We start from the raw sequence: 21,796 nt of genomic DNA, 5'->3' as shown, positions 1-21,796 counted from the left end.
AGATATATGTATACACAGGTGTGTGTGCGCGCGCGCGCGCGCGCGTGTGTGTGTGTGTGTGTGCTATAGCGATTGCCAATTTCCTTTTCCTCCTTAGTATGTATATTCCTTTCAGACAGGGGCTATTTTTGCTTTTCATTATATTTCCAGTGCTTAGCACATTGTCTGATACATACTAAATTCTTAACAAATGCTCATTGACTGACTGATACAAGTCAATGCATGTGAATGGAGGCAAGTGAAGTAGTGGAAATAGAATTGTTGAAACTTGGTGGCTATCGTATATAGGAAATGAGGGAGAAAGCATCAAAGATGACCCTGAGGTTGTGAAACTGGATGACTGAAAGGAAAGTGACTCTATGAGAAATAGGCCAGATTGGAATAAGCCTAGAGGTTTGAGATAAAATAGTATTCCTGGGACATATTGAATTTGAAAGACCCTTGGGACACCTGTGTAGATATGTCTAGCAGGCAGTTTGTAATAAGCATGAGTCTGGACTTCAGAAGAGAGATTAGATCTATGTGTATAGATTGGGGAAACATGCATAGAAATTCTAATTCAGCCACTGCAGGTAGCTGGTTAGATTCCCAAGAAAGAAGAGAAGGGGTCCCTGGGTATTACCTTAAGGGATACCCATACTTAGTTTAGATGAATCAGTCAGCAAGCATTTATTAAATAGTTATTGTGTGCCAAGCACTGTGCTAAGTGTTAGGGATACAAAGAAAAAGGAAAAAGAAATATGATCCATCCAAGGAGAATGAGAAGGAATGATCAGACAGAATCAAAATAGAATAGGGTCATGGGACTCAAAAGGCAGAGTGAGTATACAGTGGTGAAAAGGGTGATGAACAGTGTCAAAAGAGGTGAGATCAAATGTCCATTTATTTTTAAAAAGCTATTAATTTGGCAGCTATGAATTTTTTGGTAACCTTGGATAGAGTAGTTTCAGTTGAATAGTGGGGTCAGAAGACAGATTGCAAGGGGTAATGCAGTAGGAAGTAAAAAAATCAAGGCAACAATTATGAACGACCCATTTTAAGAGTTTGTGAAAAAGACAAGAGACATAGAATGACATCTTAAGATAATAGGACATTGAAATGCGGAATTTTTAAGGATGGGAGAGACCTGGTCATGTTTGTAGGCAGCAGGGAAGGATCCAGTAGTTAAAAACAAAATTCAATATGAGAGAAGAGATGAAAAGATTAGTAGGAGAAGCTCTTTGGCTGGACTGACTCACCATCCATAATCTCATCAGCTCCCTTGTCTTTTCTTGTTATCTCTGTGCAGATTACTCACATACTACATATCTAGCCCCAGTCTTTCTCCTGAGATTCAGTCCTAGAAAACCAGTCACCTTCTGAATATGTAAAAATGGACTCTCTGGAGACATGTCCAAAAGAGAATTCATTATCTTTCCCCCAAAACTTTTCCTTATTGCAAACTTCCCTATTTCTGTCAAAGGCAATACCATCCTTCAAGTCTTCCAAGTTTTTAACCTTAGCATTATCCTTGACTTCTCCCTCTCCCTCACCATGTGTATTCAATCAGCTGCCAAATCTTTCCATTTCTACTTTCACTATATTTCTCACAGCTGACCCCTGTATAATTCTTAGCTTAGTTCCTGGCACATATTAGGTACTTAATAAATGTTTGTTCCCTATTCCCCCCTCTTCTCATAGGACTGCCTCTTTATTTTAGACCCTCATTACTTCTTTCCTGGATTATAGAAAGAGGCCCTTCATCTCTATGCCTTGTCTCTCCCACTCCAATCCATTCTAGATATTCTTCCAAAGAAATTTTCCTTGAGTACAAATATGACCGCATGATTTTGTTGTTCAGCTGTTCAGTGGTGTTTTACTCTCCATGACCCCATAGACCATAGCACACTAGTCCCATCTAACCATGGCTGTCTCTCATAGTCTGTTCAGGTTGATATTCTTTGTTGCCATGAAGTTTATCTTTCTATTTCATCCTCTGCCATCCCCTTTTCCTTTTGCCTTCACTCTCTCCCAACATCAGGGTGTTTTCCAGTGAGCCCTGTCTTCTCATTATGTGGCCAAAGTATTTAAGCTTCAGTTCAGTATCTGAACTTCTAATGAACAGCCTGAATTAATTTCTTTAAGTATTGGCTGATTTTACCTTGTTGCTGTCCAAGGAACTCTCAAAAGTCTTCTCAAGCAGAATTCAAAAGTGTTAATTCTGTGGTACTCAGGTACTCAGTTTTCCTTATAGTCCAGCTCTCACAGCCATACAATACTACTGGAAAAACCATAGCTTTGATTGTGGAACCTTGTCAGCAAGGTGATGGATCACTGCTTTATCATGGCAATGAAACTATGAGCTATGCCATGCAGGATTACCCAAGATGGACAGGTCATAGTGGAGAGTTCTGACAAAAGGTGATGTACTGGAGAAGGAAATGACAAATCACTCCTGTATCTTTGCTAAGAAAGCTCAATGGACAGTACTAAAATGATGAAAGAAATGACATTGGAAGATGAGCCCCTTGGGTCAGAAGGTATCCAATATGCTATTGGTGAGGGGTGAGGGCAATTAAAAATAGCTCTAGTACTAATGAAGTATCTGGACCAAAACTGAAAGGCAACTCAGCTGCAGATATGTCTGTGACAAAAGGAAAGTCTGATGCTGTAAAGATCAATATTGCATAGGAATGCAAAATCTATGAACCAAGGTAAGCTGGATGGGGTTAAACGGGAGATAGAAAGTTTAAACATTGACTTTTTGGGTGTTGGTGAACTTAAATGGAAGGGAAAGGGTGAATTTAATTCAGGGGATCACCACATATATTCCTGTGGGCAAGAATCCCTTAGAAGAAATGAAGTAGTCCTCATAGTCAATAAAAAGGTGAGAAAAACAGTACTGGGTATAATCTCAAAAATGACCACATGATATTTCTTCAAATACAAACCAAAACATTCAATATCATACTAATATAATTCTATGCCACTGACGATAAAAAGGACAAAATTGATCAGTCCTATGAATATCTACAACATCTTCTAGGCATAACACTAAAAAAGATGTCACATTCATCGTAGGGGACTGGAATGTTAAAGTAGGAAATCAAAAGATAATTGGAATAATAGACATTTGACCTTGGATACAAAATGAAGCAGAGTAAAGACCAAGTTTTGTCAAGATAACTAGCTGGCCATAACAAACACTCTTTGTCAGCAACCTAAAAGGCAGTTCTATACATGAACATCACCAGATGGCCAATATAGAAATTAGATTGATTATGTATTTTGCCACCAAACATGGAGAAGTTCTATACTATCAGTTAAAAAACTCCTGTAGCTGACTGTGGATCAGATCATAAGTTCTTACTGAAAAGTGCAGACCCCATGATTCCTCTACTTAACTGAATCTAGTGGCTTCCTATTGCCATTTGAATCACTCTGAACTCCTCTGTTTAAGACTTAAAGCCTTATATAACTTGGCTCCATCCTATCCCTCCAGACTCATTATAACATGCTCCATTTTTTACATTTCCTATACAGACCATCTCCCACTTATATGTCTTTGTGCTGGCCAAACCAAGTCTGAAATGAACTCCTTCCTTATCCCTGCCTCAAAGTCACTCTCTTCTTTTATGATGCCTTCTAAGCATTATCTTTGGTATAATGCCTGTTCTGTTACCAATTGCCCTCCACCTAAAACTACCATGCATTTAACTCTGTTGTATATATTTGTATTTTTTCAAGTTATATTTATACTGCTAAAATTTTTGTAAGTACTTGTCTTCCACGTTGGAATGTAAGTTTTGCATGGGGATTGTTTCATTCTTTGCATTGTATCCCCCACCACAGTTTGGAACACAGTAAGTGCTTAATAAATACCTGTCGATTGATAATTGTTTGCAAAGAACAAGTAGAGAATCACTCTCTCCACCAAAAAAAAATTAACAAACAAAATGAACAACATCAAAAACCATGGGAAACATTTAAATATTGAAAAACCAAGAAAAGTTGACTGGCAAGAACAAGGCTCATTTTTTCATCAGGAATATAAGAATAGGGAATGGTTTCGAAGAGTTGAATAAGGGAGAATAGAGAATTCATCATATATGGTCTCTGTTTTCTTAGTAAATTGGGAAGAGGCCCTCTAAAGAAAGTAGAGGACAAGGCAGAATGTTGTATAGGAGTTGGGAGAAAGATGGGAATGATTGCTGTGAAGAGTGTGATAGTCAATCAAGATGAATAAAAGTATTGCCATCTAGTGGGGAGGGCCCAGTTGTTATTAGATAACATACATTTGTAGTGTACCCTATTCATATTTGACTTTCTCCAACGGTGAGATGATAGACTGTGGGACTAACTCAGGATTGGGATTTGGCAAGGTGATAGAAAAAGAGGGGAAAGGATTCAAGTATAGCAAAGATAACTTTAAAAGTTATGTGTAGAAATCAACTATACTGCTTATAGTTCATTAAATGGCATTTCTACTTCCAGAAAACTCACTATAAGCAATACTCTCAAATATAACACTTTATTGAGCTTTGAATCAAAGGCCTTACATTATATTCATTTGTCAACATGTTGAAGCTATAGGACTCATTTCCTTCCATATTTCATATTAATGATCATTATAAATTAGTTCTTATATAATTTTAATCAATACTAGACCCAGCATATTTTCACATTAATTCTATAAACATGCGCCATACATTTATCATTTTATACATTATGCCACTTTGAGTTCAATAGTATTAATTACTTATTGTAAATATGATAATGGAAATATGTTAGTGGTGTGGAAAATTTTTAATCTTACAGGAACAAATTTTATTGAATGTGTAAATGTGTTTTCCTTTCATTATTAATTATAGGAAAATGGATTATAATGACAAATGAGTATACTCACAAAGTCAATAATTCCTTTGGAACTACAGTAATTTAAAGAAAAGAGTAAATTATAATTAGATTCAGATATCTAAAGTCTAATCACTTCTCTATATAAACTTATTGATGAACTTTCACAATTTAATTGATGGCATTAGAAATATCCACCAGAAGCTGCTATGAGAAATTTGAATAGAATATAAAAGGAGCTACATTATGGTAGCTCTTCTCTATGGTAATATCAACTATCTGTTTTGAGGTTTGTTATTTTTAGTGGCTATCTACAAAAGTATAAGATTATCAGTTTAAAGCTGTTTGTTCTTCAGTTGTGTCTGACTCTTCATGACACCATAGCCCATACTGTCCATGAGTTTTCTTGGCAAAGATACTGGAGTGATAAGGCAAACAGAAGTTAAGTGACTTGCACAGGATCACACTGCTAGTAAGTGTCCGAGGTCACATTTGAACTAAGGTATTCCTGACTCCAGGCTTTATCCACTGAGTCACCTAGCTGCCTCCTAGGCAAACAGAGGTTTCATTGCCCAGGGTCTCACAGCTAGTGTCTGAGGCTGGATTTGAACTCAGGTTTTCCTGACTCCAGGCCCAGTGCTCCATCCACTGAGCCCTCCAGCTATAAGTAAATAGCTACTAAAGCTACTTAAGTGTAGCAAATGTATAACAACTGTCATAATAGTGGATATGATTGTGAGTAGGATTAGTGAGCAGGGGGTAAGGTCAAGCCAATAACATTCATCAAGTACCTACTCTGTTCCAGGTGCTGTTCTCAGCATTGGCGATACAAAAAAAGGCAGGAGCTCACATTCAAATAGGGAAGATTACATGAAAACAGCTATATAAAATCAAGATATATAAAGGGTAAACTGGGGATAATGTCAGGTAGAAAACACCAATTTAAAGAGGATCAGGAAAGGCTTCTTGTAAACAGTGAGATTTTAGCCGGGACTTGAAGGAAGCTGGGGAAGCCAGGTGGTGGAGATGAGTAGGGAGGGAATCCCTGGCATGAGACACATCTGGTGAAAATGTGAGGCATTGGGACATAAGTGTCTCATTGTAGAATTGAGAGTTAGATTATAAAGGAGATCAAGGTGTAAGAAGACTGGAGGGATGAAATGAGATCAGTATAATGCACTTAGCCCAGTGCAGTAATGGCAAGCAGGGTGTGACTTTTTGCTGTTTTTTGTTTTGGAATGCTTCTCAGCACTAAGGGAATCAAGTGCCTTAGAGTCTTGCCTTTGTTTCAATCAAGAATCTTTGAGTGAATCGGGAGTCTTTGGTGACCTGCTTAAGTCACAGGAAGGCCTAGGTCACATGGGTTTGAGTCACATGGTTGTGACATCCTCTGACCCTGAAGAAGTGCATATGTACTTTGAGATTAGCATTTTGTTTTGGGGGCTCAATCCCTGGAAGAGTGTCATGTGATTTGACCAGATGAGACTCTGGGTACGTTGGAGCTCCCAGGCTTTGAAAAACCCCGATGTTGGTGCTTCTCTCTCTGGTAACTATGTGTGTAATGTCTTGGACAGACAGCTAGAAGCCTGTCTGCTGATTTGTGTTATTTTGCTCTGTTTATGTAATTTCTGCTTGTAATTTCTGTTAGCGTTTTCGCTGAAGTTCAGGGTGCTGACTTTTTCCCCTGAACTGACTGAATGATATAAGTATATTTAATTAAAGTGAGATTGTAAGCCCCTTCAAGTTGCTTTCCTCAGAAAAGCAGATCAAAGAACCCTTGCTAGCAGCCCTCCTGTGTCCTGGTGTTATTCTTACACAGCCACAGAAGGAGCGAGTACCATTGTTGTTGTAAGTGCCTGGCAAGTAGTAGGTGCTGTATAAAATTCTTATTCCCTTCCTTCTAGGTTGAGCACAGAATTAATTTAGGCTATCAAGATACAAATATTTACAAACATAAGATTAGGTGCCATATACATGGTGCTTGTTGTAGAGTTGTTTCAGTCATGTCTGACTCTTTATGACCCCATTTCAGATTTTCTTGGCAAAGACGCTGGAGTAGTTTGCCATTTCATTCTCCATTTTCATTCCTCCAGATGAGGAACTGAGGCAAACAGGGTTAAGTGACTCGTCTAGGGTCACACAGCTGGTAAGTGTTTGAGGCCACATTTTCACACAGCAAGGTGTCTTCCTGATTCCCAGCCCATTGCTCTATCCACTGCACCACCTACCTGCCACTTTACTCATGGTTAAGGAAGTCCATTTAAACTCTGGCATGAGGGATATAAGTATGATCTAAAAAGAGCTTTTCCCAGACAGCAATTCTTAAATATTAAAACAAATTGCTGAGGAATCCTGTATCTTTTTTCTTTGATGTTCCATACCAATGGGATCAATATTTATTTTCTTGATACATTTTAGAGGTTGTCTTGCCTAGTGGGGATGGGCAAAATTAGACAAAACTTGGTAGGCATAGATCAAGCCTTGATGGTGCCTAGATCAAGCACTAGGCCTGAGGTTAAGAAGACCCGAGTTCAAATCCAGCCTCAGATAATTATTAGCTGTGTTACCCTAGGTTAAGTCACTTCACCTCTATCTGCCTCAGTTTTCCCATCTGCCAAAGGAGAATAATTATAGCTCTCATTTCCCAGGGTTGTTGTGAGAATAAGGTAAAATAATAATCATAAAGCCCTTAGTAGGTATCAGAATCCTAGTGCGTGCTATAAAAAATGTTAACTATTATCATGAGTTATACCAGTATAAAGAGCACTGATTCTGGAATCTGAGGAATTGTGTTTAAATGCCTGCTCTGCCGCTTATGACCTGTGTGACCTTGAACAATTCACTTAAGGTCTCTGGACCTCGTTTCTTCATTTATAAAGTGAGGAAATTGGATTCAATGACCACTAAGATCTTTTTTGGCTCTAAATCTCTGATTCAGTTCTTCTGAAGTATTTCTTTCATGACATTTTGGCAATATATATATATGGTTTTTCTTGCTTAATAATATTCATGCATGAAACCTTAATTTAGGCATATCGTTTTAGAGAAAATCAAGAAAAAATAAATGTTAGTGGATTATACGGTATATGTATGTAGTATGTGTACTTTTTAATATAAGAATCATGAAGATGGCTGATATTTTATTTGCAGAAAAATGTTTAAAATTGTTAGTATTAGTTATAGCTATGGCACTGTTAAATGCTGAAGTTCTCCTGATATTGAAGATATGAGAGCATTCTGCATTTTTAAAATAGAAAAAAAGTGGAAGATATTTTAAAAATTGATTAAAAACACTTAATTATCCTCCATGTCACACCTTCTTTATAGATGATACTCATTTCCCCCTGTGGTGTTATAGGAGAATTTTTTTAATTGCAGTTTTTGGGAACAAACATGGCATAGAGTTTGAATTTTTATGAATACTAGATATATGGGACAAAGGATGTGGGTTGAATATATAATGACCTTACAGAATGTTTTGTATTTCAACTCAGTTCCTGGCAGTTAGCTATTTATAGTATTGAGATATTATACTACAGAAGACCAATGAATATTTATTAGAATTATCATGCAACACACAAAATTCTTTTTGGCCTTCTAAAAATATCATATAGGTTAAGGTAAAAAATTAGTAGATATATCGGTGTTGAAATAGGAATTCTGGATGCTACAGATTCTTAATGTGCATGTTTTTGATAGGTTGTAATTCTTTTTAAATAATTTCCTACCTTTAATATAACTATCCTTCCCAAGTTTTTTTTATGATCTCTGAAGGCATCTAATTTACATACTTTCCAATATTTAATCAAGCATCCCAACACTGTCTGACCTACCTCAAGCTCAGTGCGAACCTCTATTCTCCTCATTGAACTAATCTGATATTTACTGGATTTGCATCCTTTTCCCAATGCACAATACCCACCAACATTATTCAGTGCCTTTCTTTCCAGAGTAGACGCACTCTCTACAAATAGCCTTAATACACCTTTTTGGGACCTTTCAAAAGGACCTTAAGTTTCCATGACTTTCTTCCATTCTAAACTGAGTCAATAATTTTATCATTCAAACAATATTCATCCTATCGAGTTTTTCTTTTGTTCATGTCTTGTCCATAATTTCCTTTTTTTTCTTAGAAAAGCAAACAAACAAACCACTAAGGACCTGCGCATATATTCCTTCAGTCTTCTTCTTTAGGTAATCAGATATCTCAAAGTTCTCCATTCTCTTTATATTTTTTTTAGTTTCTTTTTTTTATTTTAAATTTATTTATTTAACATATTTGGTTTTCAGCATTGATTTTCACAAGAGTTTGAATTACAAATTTTCTCCCCATTTCTACCCTCCACCCCATTCCAAGATGGCATATATTCTGCTTGCCCTGTTCCCCAGTTCTCCTTGATAATTTCTTGAAAGATGATATCTAGGCTCTTTTTTTGATCATGGCTTTCAGGTAGTCCAAGAATTTTTAAATTTTCTCTCCTGGACCTATTTTCCAGGTCAGCGGTTTTTCCAATGAGATATTTTACATTGTCTTCCATTTTTGCATTCCTTTGGTTCTGTTTTATAATATCTTGATTTCTCAACAAGTCACTAGCTTCCACTTGCTCCAATCTAATTTTTAAGGTAGTATTTTCTTCAGTGGTTTTTTGTACCTCCTTTTCCATTTGTCTAATTCTGCCTTTCAAGGCATTCTTCTTCTCATTGGCTTTTTGGAGCTCTTTTGCCATTTGAGTTAGTCTATTTTTTAAGGTGTTGTTTTCTTCAGTGTATTTTTCAGTATTTTTTGGGTCTCCTTTAGCAAGTCATTGACTTGTTTTTCATGGTTTTCTCTCATCCCTCTCATTTCTCTTCCCAATTTTTCCTCTACTTCTCTAACTTGCTTTTCCAAATCCTTTTTGAGCTCTTCCATGACCTGGGACCAGTTCATGTTTTTCTTGGAGGCTTTTGGTGTAGGCTCTTGCACTTTGTTGACTTCTTTAGGCTGTATGTTTTGGTCTTCTTTGTCACCAATGTAAGATTCCAAAGTCTGAGACTGAATCTGGGTGAGTTTTCGCTGCCTGGCCATATTCCCAACCAACTAACTTGACCCTTGAGTTTTTCCCCGGGGTATGACTGCTTGTAGACTAAAGAGTTCTATGTTCCACGTTTGGGGGGGATGCGCCAGCTCTGCCACACCAGCAATCCTCCTTCCCCAAGAACCCCCAACCTGGACTGGACTTAGATCTTCAGCAGGCTGTGCACTCCTGCTCTGATCCACCACTAAATTCCTCCCACTAGGTGGGCCTGGGGCAGGAAGCAACTTCAGCTGTAGCTGTCCCACCTCCACTGCTCCGTGGGCAGTGGCCAAACCGGGAACTCCTTCCACTCCCACAGCTTTTCCCACTAACCTTCTCTGTTGTCTTTGGTGTTTGTGGGTTGGGTTGAGAAGTCTGGTAACTGCCGCAGCTCACTGATTCAGGGCGCTAGGGCCCGCTCTGCTTGGCTCCTGGTCTGGTTGGTCCAAGCCATTCACTCTGGGCACTGCTCCGCTCTGCTCCCAGCTCCTAGCTCCATGTGGGATAGACCTCACCCAGAGACCATCCAGGCTGTGCTGGGCTGGAGCCCTGCTTCCCTCTGCTCTTTTGTGGGTTCTGCAGTTCTAGAATTGGTTCAGAGTTATTTTTTATAGGTTTTTGGGGGGACTCAGTGGGGAGCTCACACTAGTCCCTGCTTTCCAGCTGCCATCTTGGCCTATTCTCTTTATATTTTGATCTCAATAGATCCTGGGAAGCTATTGGCATGGATGGTGTTTTTTTTTATTACTTTGATTTTATCTTGATTAGTGGATCATGGCTACCTACTAAAAATAAGTATGACATGAAACTATTTCATCTGGAAAAGGGATGACAACTTTAAAGAATGATAGTGGTGGTATAGGTGATAAAAGCATCAGAGAGGGAGTACAAGTTTCAGTATTCATCCCAATAATTTGAATTAATAGAATAGAGGCAATTCCACAACTGTGAAGCCAAGCTCAAGTTAGTGAATCCATTCTCAGGAACAGTACATTTATTTTCCTCTACTTTCCATATTGCTTTACACATTGTATCTTCTAAATCTCAGGATTACTGTGGTTTTATAGTTCAGGGCAGAGGATGAAATTAAGGCAATCATAATAATTAACCTTGAAGAAACAACACATAATAGTGCCTTTTCCATCTTAAGAAAGTACCCCTGTCTTTTCGTTTATGTTCTTTAGGTGATTTGGATTATTACTGGCTGGATCCTACAACGTGGCCAAGTAGGGAGACTTCTCCTATAAGTTCGGTAAGCAAGAGTGAAATGGACCTTTCAGGCCTCAATTACATTTCTGGCTGATCATTACCCTTGGTCTCATTAATATATCATATATTTCTATTGTTCTGCCTCATTGTAAAATTTTAGCATGTTAGGAAATTTTATTTTTCTTAATTTAAAGAACTCAGCATGTAATTTTGAAAACACCATTATAGCCAAAGTCTAGATTTCAAAATTTTAAGGTAAAAGATGGCCCTTAAGTAGTTAGCTCTAGTCATTTAATCCATTAGTTGCATGAACTCTAGAAACTAAAATATTGTAAAAAATCAATGTTTTTGAAGCAAACAGGAAGATAGATTTTACACATTTAGATTAATTTCATTCCAAAGGTGTCATTCTGTTAATGATGTCATTAATTATATTGAGTTTGATAAATGTCTAGTGCAAACAATATGTAAATCAAATTTTAATGAACCCAGAAACAAGTCCTACTAATATAAAGAATTTCTTTTAGACTATTTTTTAGCTGAGGTAGTCATAATTACATTGTGTTATATATGATATTAGTTCTCCCCATGTGTGAAAAATACATCAATATATCCTTTTTTTCTTCTATTACCACTTTTAATAGCATCCTGTAACGTGGCAACCATCTAAAGAGGGTGACCGATTAATTGGACGTGTTATTCTTAACAAGAGAACAACCATGCCCAAAGAATCTGGTGCACTACTAGGATTAAAAGTAAGTATCTTACAAATGAATTTAAAACAAACTTATGAACTATATTATAAATTAGGTTATTCATTATCTCTGGCACTAATTTTGATTTAAAAATTTCCTTAACTCTGCCTTCCTTCCCAAATTATGTTTTCTATGATGAAACAGTATATCCATTATATTTCACATATCAAAACTTCTAGAAAGTTTAAAATTCACTTCATTTTAACACATGAATACATTAAGAAAATGTGATGAAATGAAGGAAATAAAGAATGTTTTCAAGCAAACATCTTATCAGGAAATAGTGAATTATGCAATGTTAGATGAAGGGGATATGATGCAACTTCCAGTTTTATTAAATTCTTCCAGGTAATATGAAAACCTCACTTAGTTACTGTTTACCTTCCAGCTAGCAGCTATTCTAACACAGCTGGGGTGGAAGCATAAAGTTTTACTGGTTGTGAGGGAGCAGGTGTGAAGAATCATTTTCAATAATTTTAGTCATAGAATGGCTAAGATTATGACAGTAGGAAATGGCTAGTATCTTTAGAGTAAACCATGTGTGTATGTATGTGTGGGTGTATAATCAAATGTAATTTTAAAAGCCTATATTCATGCAAATGATCATTCATGTCTTAGAAATCAGTATTCTTGAAATTATATGGCTTGTCATTTCTTAAAAATAAACACTAATAAATTATGTTTACTATTATGATTATCATCATTATATTGACCATTAGCATTAATAGCTGAGGGTGGGGAGGAGTACAATAGCTAGAACCCCCTGCAAATCAGATTTGAATAGGTCGGTTTCCTGCAAAAAGGCTTTCTGTGTGGATCCTTGGGGGTTTCTTTTTTGTTCCCAAACTTAGAATATTGAAGGCCTATATTTGGGGAAAAATGTAATGGAATTTTAAAAAGTTTGCTGTCATGTGGCAATACAATATCTCAGGGAAGATGTCAAGCACTTGGTAGTATTATAGAGAAACACTGAGAAGTTAGGGTGAGGTATATAATAATCAGAGCTCTGACTAGCCATTTTCATCTCAAGATTGGAGGAGAGGGAAGAGAAAGCCCGGAAAAAGACCTACTGAGAAAGAGACCTCTACTAGACACAAAGCCCCATGGTGGCAGGAGGGAGGATTATGGGAAAGAGACTGCTATTGGAGTATATAAGAAGGGATCGCCTAGGGCAGTGGTGGTGGAACTTCACAGAAGTTTGGATTCAGTCAAAGGGCTCCACTTGAGGACCTAGAGGATCACATGTGGCCTCCAGGCTGCAGGTTCCCCACCCCTGATAGGGATTCCACCTCTGGGTATTTGGGCACACAGAATTCATTCTTCCTTCCTTGGTTGTGGTCAGGCTAGAGGTGAGGTCTGTAATGCCCTTTAATAGAAGGGAGGGGGTGAATTGAGGTCCAGTCTCCAGATAACCAAAATGTCCCTCTTGGTTATTGGTTGTGTGTATGGGAAGGGAGGTGAATTTGGGTGTGTGTGGGAGAGAGAGACAGAGAGCAAGAAAGAGAGGAGAGCAAGAGAGAAAGAGAGAGAGAGAGAGAGAGAGAGAGAGAGAGAGAGAGAGAGAGAGAGAGAGAGAGAGAGAGAGAGAGAGAGGAAGAGAAAGAGAAAGAGAAAGAGACAGACAGACTCCAGGAGAGAGGAGACAAGGCTCCATCCAGGAGTGCTGAGGAGGGGAAGAGTTATGAAATGAGGTAAGGGGAGTACCACTGTGACCTTAGAGCAAAAGTGGTTTTTAGTTAATGGTTCTGGTAACTATAAGAATTATTTAGCAGATTTAGTAGATAGAAAACATCAATAGAATAAGGAATATATGATTTTGAGTCTTGTTTCTAATGCATATCATTAGTATGATGATAAGAAAGCCACATTTATAGTTTTAAAGAGTTGCCCAAGGAATTGAGATGTTAAATGTCTTGCCCAGTCACACAGCTAGTGTATGTCAGAAGTGGAAACGGGACCCCTAACTTCAGTCCAGCACCATGCCAATCAATCCATTATTACTATCTTAGGTAGTTTTAAAAAATTGATTCGATTCAACTTACTACACACCTAGTTTGAAGTAATGCATAGAGGAAGATTGAGGGCAGGCCTTTTTGTCAGGAAGACTTGGGTTCAAGGCTTACCTCCAATACCCACTGGCTGAGTGACCTAGGCAAGTCATTTAATCTCTCAGTGCCCCCCACCCAGGCAAATATCTAAAATTATACATCATAGGAGAGTTGTCAATCAGCATTTGTGCTGGGAGTTTCCTCATTAGCAGTTCTTCACACTTCGGAAACCAAAGGTCTGGATCAAAAAGAAAAGGACAAAAGTTAACATATACAATTAGTAATCGATACTGTTAGAATGGACTTAAAAGAAATTCACGAGACCCAGAAATAAGTAAATTACACAATTACTATTTGACTAGCTTAAAGGAACTGAGTGTTGATCTTTCCAGTGTACAAATTACTTACTTTGCTTAGGGATTTGCAGGAAGCAAATGAAAAGAACTACCTTTTGTTGGGTAATTTTTCATTAGGAACGTAAATGCCCAATTCTTATTATTGTTTTTGTTTTTAATTTAGGTAATAATTTTTGATTCTTTTAAAAATCAGATAAAAATCAAACAACATAACAGAATTTCATTTCATATCATTGTAGCATCTAACTGATAAAAGTAAGTTTGTATGAGTTATAAATTAGTATAGAATGTAGTTTAACTGATAAACCTTTGTTGCTTCAGTATTAGAATTGGAACCTTACAAATCTGTGATTATCTAGGTTGTTGGAGGAAAAATGACTGATTTAGGACGTCTTGGTGCCTTCATCACCAAAGTAAAGAAGGGTAGCCTAGCAGATGTAGTAGGACATCTAAGAGCAGGTAAAGAGATACTTTTATATATATAATATATATTTTTGTACATATTTTAAAATATACCTAATAAAACATACTTCTTTTGTTACTTCATTGTCAATTGTTAATGCTTTGAATGTTGAACAAATCATGTAGAAGAAAAACTAAATATATATTTTTTTTCAGTGAGCCAGTGGACAATCTACATATGTTAGCACCTGCCAGTGGCAGTGATACAGAAATATACTCTAGAGCATGCAATACCCTGGTTCTTGTGGACCAATGGCAATCCTGTGGAAAAGAGTAATTTTCATCTTATGAAGTGTTATTGATATGAAAGGACTGAATTGTGTTGCTAACTTCATAACATTATTGCATGTTTCAATTATAAAATTGTGTGAAAATGTACTCAGTTCTTAATCATTTTCCTCAGAGTCCATTCTTCAACTAAAATAACTATTAAAGCATTAGTCCCTAACTCTTCTACTCCAAAAGTTGGTTTATGTTGTGAAAAAATAATTGTGTATATAACAATAATATACCTATGAGCTTGCTAGTAAACGTACCTTCTAAAGAGTACCTAATATAACTTTTTGGGGTCTGCAAGTATGCTTTATATCCTTTGTATTTTTGCAGTATTTGCAATAGAACATGGATATCGTGATCAATTTGATGCTTATGCGGTTGCAATAAATTCAGATGTTTAAAATTCATGGCCATGGTTTATGTTGCTTCCATGACCTTGACCCTTACACATCACAGAGTAAAATGAGCTGAGAAATCCAAACACAGTCTATGTTAACTGAAATCCAAAGATAATTTTCCTCTACCTTTGATATGTTTTCCTTTCCTTTCTTTTCTTTATTTTGTTAGCTGATAAAAATAACATCTTTTTTGACTAGTGTATTTTCTTCTGTATTTTCCTGCATTACAAGTTTTGAGGAGTTCTTGGTGGAGGGGAAGGAATTATGAAGGCAATGAAGAATTAAGAGGCAGCAGTCACATCGTGGGGGAAAAAAAGAGCATTGATTTGTTTTAAATTCACAATTGGGTTCCCTTAGAAAAAATTGTAAAATGCTTTCTTTAAAGGCTGGTCTATATGGTTTACTAACATAAATGTAGATCAAATCACTTACGTTTCCCTGTGGCTCAGTTTCCTCATTTGTAAAATGAGGAGAATTGGACTAAATGATTTCTAAAGTTCCTTGCAGCTCCAGAACTATGATCCTAAACTTCTTTGCAGGATAAATGTTGCACAGTAATTACAGAGGAAGAGGCTGAGAATCAGAGATTTTGCTCCATCTGCTGTTTAGTTTGTGAAGAAGTGCTGGGACTCCATGCCAACTCTTTTCAGAGACTAATTATGATGCAACATGCAGCATAAGGAAGATAATCAATTTTTGAATACCCATATGTGGGCCACAAGCTGAGCATGTGCTAGTTTAGTGAGTGGAATACCAGCCTCAAAACGGGTAAAGCCTGATATACAGCTGTGCCCTGTCTGGGAAAACCCAATGGCAAAAACCTTAATTTGTAGAACAGATCAACCAAGCAGTGATTTTCCCTCAACACTGGGAAAGGATCCTTCCCTTTGTGGGAGGAATCTCGCAGGTTTCCTTTAAATATGAGCTCCCTAGCGTTTCTTTAGATTTCATTAAGGACTTGAAAGCGATTTGTCAGAAAAAAACAAATCTAAAACGGGAGAAGCTACTGCTAATATGCCTAAAGAGTTTAGCTGTAGTCTTCTCTTTATAACAGAGGTGTGCGATGCTTTGATTCTTTTTGAATAGAATAGGAAATTGATCTGCAATTTTATTGCTAGACAGACCTCCCAGAGGAAGAAATTCCCTCTACAAATGCAGTTTGCAACTTTTCTACAATTTGTAGGCTAGAGATTTGCCTAACTAAGAGGTTCCATGACTTTTGAGAGGCAGGACTTCCCCCAGGTCTTCCTGGCTCTAAGGCTGGTCCTTTACCCAATTTGTCATCATTTCTACTGTAGTTGAAAGATGCATGTAAATACAATACATTTAAAAATGAGTTGTGCCTTCTATTTCACAATTTCAGTGATGTTTCATCTCAATTATGTTTTACCTGATCTATTTTATTCATAGTAATCTATGATCATTAGCTGCTTCTACCCTTTTACTACTTTCTCTTTCCCAATTAAGTAGTTAATATAAATGAGCAACAAAATTCCCTAGGGGAGCTTGGTACTTAAAGGTAATTTTCAATGAGCCTTTTGTAAAGGCAAGGATCATTTAGTTATATTATCAATCAATCCCGTATATACTTTTACATATCACTTTCTCTCAAAAAAAGAGCACACATAAGGGCCAATTTGAAGAATTATCATATGCAGTTACTCAGATGCTACATTTTCTTCATTAATATAAGATAACATGAAATGGTTTCACCAAACAGAAACAGCATAATACTTTTTAAATTTCTTTTAGAGTTCCACAGTTTATAAGAGTATCCCTGTCCTTTTAGAACTTAAATGACTTCTGATTTCTTTGAGGCTTAGAAGGCACTATGATGAATCAGTGAACCAAAATTGCCATCCATTGTAGAAAAGTCAGTGTTTGTCCATATCACCTTGGGGGAGAGCTCATTTAAATCTAAAAAAATTCAAATGTGTATTTATCCAGATTTTTTTAAATGAAAGATTATATTGACTCTTCTAAAAATGTACTTTTAGGTGACTCCTGATTTACTTGCACTCTTCATTTAGGAGAAAGATTCACTAACTCTCAAGAGTATATTAAATAAGATTTTTAAAATTGTATTCCAAAGTTGAGAACTCCACAGTTTATTTTTAATAAAAAAAAATTTCCCCGAATTTATGTTGATTTATATTGACTTTACTTCAAAATTCCTTTTATGAAGCATTTTCTTTTTTGTAATTTAATTCTAACAAAGTTATATTATATATAAAATTATGTACTTTTAACATCTGGAAATGGGTTAGCCCTCATGCAACAGTTTTACATCCGCTTGCTTCGTTATCTTGCCATAGCTACCTAGGTTTAACTATGTTTGTGGCCTTGAAATCCTTTCACTCATCTTTATTCTTTTGTGCATCTGGCGAAGACTATATAGCATCTTAGGACCAGAAAAGTTACACTCACCAATATTACTCGCTGTTGTTGTTAAAAAAAAAAGAAAAGAAAAAGCTAGGATTTGTGTGTAAGAGCCTAGTAGTAACTGTACCCTCACCCAGAGGTTGTGATGCTTGCTGCCTAACAGACCCCTTCCAGCTGGATCTGCTAATTCCATCCCATAGCACAAGGCAGTTGTTTTGATTATTGCTGATTCATCTAAAAATATATCAAAAATATCATGTACCAATTGTTTGCAGGAGACTGCAAAATAAATACATAAAGTTCTTAGAGAATGGCAATTCAGTTTAACCAGTTTCCATGGTGTGAGACTTTGCTTTTGGTTAGTGGAGCTTAGATAATTAAAATATATTTGTATATGTTTTGCATTCTTTGTTTAAAACATTTTAAAAGACAGAAAAGAAAAAAAGAAAAAAATCATAAGGTAAAAAAATACCCTTTTTTTTAAATTTAAGGGGATGAAGTTCTAGAATGGAATGGTAAACCCCTGCCTGGAGCTACAAATGAAGAAGTTTACAACATTATTTTAGAATCAAAATCAGAACCTCAAGTTGAAATTATTGTTTCAAGGCCTATTGGGTAAGGCTAAAAAAACTTGCTTCTTAAGTTTAGTAAATTACATGTATTAACAGGGTTTTAAAAGGAAGTTTATACATTCATATAATACCTGTTATGTGGATGGCATTTTCTTCAAATATGGGCACATATACTGGATTAAAAAAATAAACAAAAACAACTCTTTAGATCTGTATAGTGAATTTTCTTCACTACATTTTAAAGGATTTAAGTTCTGAGAAGGCTAAATGTCACAGAATATGATAAGCTTTTATTTATGTAATAAGAATAAATTCCATTTCCAAATGAAGGCACACTATTGATTTCTAGTAATTCAAATTTTGTGATTTGTCATACTAGAGAAAGGGGGCATCCATTAATTCTTCTTACTATGGAAATTGAAATTTAGCAATTCTACCCTAATGCTATGACAAACCTTTTAATGTAGTAGCTCTTAATGTAATAGCTCTTTAGTTTATAGACTATAAGAAAAGAGTGCTTTATTCTATATTTTTACATGTGGATTGAGTATAGACTTCATTTAAAGGTAGATGATTTTGTAAAAAAAACTGTTGATTTTAAAAATTTCAATATTTTAAATGTTAAATCTTTATAAAAAAGAAAGACTATAATTCAAGTAACTTCAGCAATTTAACAAGCATTTTAATTGCCTACTATGCACCAGACACTGAACTAGGCAATGAGGATGCAAAGACAAAAATAAAAATAGCTCATGCCATCAAGGAGCTTACATTCTACTCAGAAAACTGAAATAATTTAATTTTGAGCATCCAAATTTTTGCATACTTAGGCTTGTTATTACTTATAGCATATTTTTATTCTCTATGAATATGAGATGTGTCCCAAAGAAGTACAGAAATGCAATACTTGTCCCACCCTTTATCTTTTTGCTTTAGCTAAATTTGACTCCACAGTTTAGAGTATTCCTTTTGACCATCTACATTTTGAAGTTGTTGATTACAATTCACTTAATATTTTAACACATTAATGGAGAAACTCATTTTCTTTACATTTTCTACTCTATTATTGTTGAACTACAGCCCTAATTTTGTAAAAAAATATATACATAGGTTAAATTCTTATCCTCTTGACGGATATTTGTGCTTATAAAACACACATGTAAAAACACATTATTATTTCAAATTGTCAAAGAATTGAACATATTATCTATGATCAATATATCTACAGCATACTTCTTCTAGTTTTCTTTAAGTGAACATGGAAATTTTTAAAAATGAAATGAAGGCCTCGTTAGAAACCAAAATTTAAATGATGAATATACAACAAGTACAACAATAAGGAATTTTGTAAAAGTATTATGCTTTCTATCTATTCAGATTTCTAGCACATTATTAATATATAATTTATATTAGTTTTATATTACATGTGTTCTTGAGCTGAGGCAAATATGGGGCTGGGAAAGAGGTAAGTAATTCCTGAAGAGGGACTGTAAATATAGAAATAAAAGATGAAGGAATTATATGGCAAAGCTCTTGCCAAAATGCATTCAGATGATCAGGGCTACTGAAAGAATATATCTAAAGTATTATTGATTCTTGGCTATTTACAATCATAAAAGATAAGTAAAGCAGATTGTAATGTTGTAAAACTGGTATAATCAAAAAATTAGAAAAGGAACTATAGACACACCAAAAATCAGGAACTATAGACACATCAAAAATCACCTGTTAAAAATAAAGAATTAAAAGAATGTATGGAAATAGACATCTTCCTAAAGGTATCTTCATTTTTTACCCAAAGAAGAAATTACTGAAGTGTTAGAAGAAGGCCCTTATTCATAGCTTAATGGTAGTTCAGTTCAAAATTGTTAATGGCCTTAGAGCAATAGATAATTGTTTCTTCAGAGACTGTTATAAGATCCTGATTAAAGAATGGCTCTGAGAATAAGTTCAAGCATATGTTTTGATTATACTTATCAGAATAGTTTGATAGTAGAAAACTTGATACATTGGCAATATCTACCATGTCATCACATAGATGGAATGTTCTGAGGTATTTGATTCAGCCTTAAGGTCAGAATAGTTCTCAGACTTCTCCCACATATGTCAGCAAACACATCTTACCTGGAAGTATTAGAGAAGTAACAACCATTAGGTACTTTTTGAAAAGATCTGCTTGTAAAATCTATACTAAGTGAAAATAAAGTGTTTTGAAATTTTGCCCTAGTCCCCTTAATAAATTCCAGGCTTGTAATAAGATTCTATGGTCCAGATTCCCTTCTTTAACATGGCTATTCAAATTAAAATTTTCCAAAGACCCAACTAACAATGTTATGGAGCACTGCACTTTAAGGTAACCCTTACCTCATTTGAATTAGCCAGATTCTGTGATTCATTGAAGATTTAAAATATTGGTTGAACCGCAGAATTATTCTGTAGGAAGTTTCGTAAACATGTAAGAGAAATAATTTAATTATTTTCATTCCATCAAGGACAGGGCTTAAGAAAAAAAAAAACTCATTCTAAGTGAATCAAAATTTCCACTTTTGCCATACCACAGTATTCTTGCATCTCCTTTAACATACTGATCTAATGTCAGAATGTGAGGGCTGGTCCGTCATACTCCTTCCTTGTGAATTCATTGTGCTGAGATTGACTCTAGGTAAGTGGTTAGTTGTTTTTTGTAATAGTCCACTGAGAATTATCTTTCCAGGTCTAAATTCAAATCTATTTCAATTTGTCATGTCAATATATAGTCTTCTGTGCTCTCCCTCTAGCATTGTTTCCTTTGTTAAATTGATAGTAATCTTTTTGTAAAACAAAATACAAGTCATAGTTATGCACAGTGGAGTACCTAGGTCAGGTTTGTACAGGGCTTCTGTAGGTTATAATTAAATTAGGGTTATGACATATCAAACACTAGTATCTCAAGAATAACATCATATTGAAATCTGTAGAATTTTCCCATGGATTGAATGCTACCTTCTCATTATGTGGTAAATAGCCATACAATAGTATATTTAGGTATACTTCATATATAGAGTTCTCTCTATATAAGGCATATGTGTAATTTTTTAGCTTTTTATGTTGCAAGCTTGATTTTAATTTCCAAAGCACCTCATCATTTTCAGGCTTAACTTTGCCCACATCATCTGCACTTTCTTTTTTGTTTGTTTTGAAGACATTTTCCATCAATTTCATTCAGTAAACTCTTTCAGATGTGTTTGTAAAGCCTACTAGTGAGTTGCACAATTTGTATCATTCTGATTTATCTTCCTAGAGTGAAACATTAGTATTAGCATTACTTGAACATTTCTTGTTTCCAAAACCTACTGTTTTGGTAGTAAAAATATTGTGGCAAATTTAGCCACAATATTAATGTGATTGTTGTCATTGTAAAAAACAAAGTTTTGTTATTTTGATCTTTGAGGTCTTCCTTTGGGAAATGCAA

At 35.7% G+C, this 21,796-nt stretch overlaps 1 protein-coding gene across 13 annotated transcripts in view; it reads left to right on the top strand.

Annotated features, from left to right (window-relative positions):
* RIMS1 (regulating synaptic membrane exocytosis 1) overlaps nucleotides 1–21,796 on the top strand; it is a 425,786-nt gene that overhangs the window by 172,016 nt on the left and 231,974 nt on the right. For all 13 annotated transcript variants that reach the window (XM_036766397.1, XM_036766395.1, XM_036766392.1 and 10 more), the window contains 4 exons: nucleotides 11,072–11,139; nucleotides 11,741–11,851; nucleotides 14,615–14,714; nucleotides 18,265–18,388. In XM_036766397.1, the coding sequence (XP_036622292.1) occupies nucleotides 11,072–11,139; nucleotides 11,741–11,851; nucleotides 14,615–14,714; nucleotides 18,265–18,388 (403 nt within the window). The remainder of the gene's footprint in view (nucleotides 1–11,071; nucleotides 11,140–11,740; nucleotides 11,852–14,614; nucleotides 14,715–18,264; nucleotides 18,389–21,796) is intronic.

Source organism: Trichosurus vulpecula, chromosome 7, assembly GCF_011100635.1.
Source record: "Trichosurus vulpecula isolate mTriVul1 chromosome 7, mTriVul1.pri, whole genome shotgun sequence".
NCBI classification, from domain to species: Eukaryota; Metazoa; Chordata; class Mammalia; order Diprotodontia; family Phalangeridae; genus Trichosurus; species Trichosurus vulpecula.
This window is presented reverse-complemented; position numbering and strand designations above follow the sequence as displayed.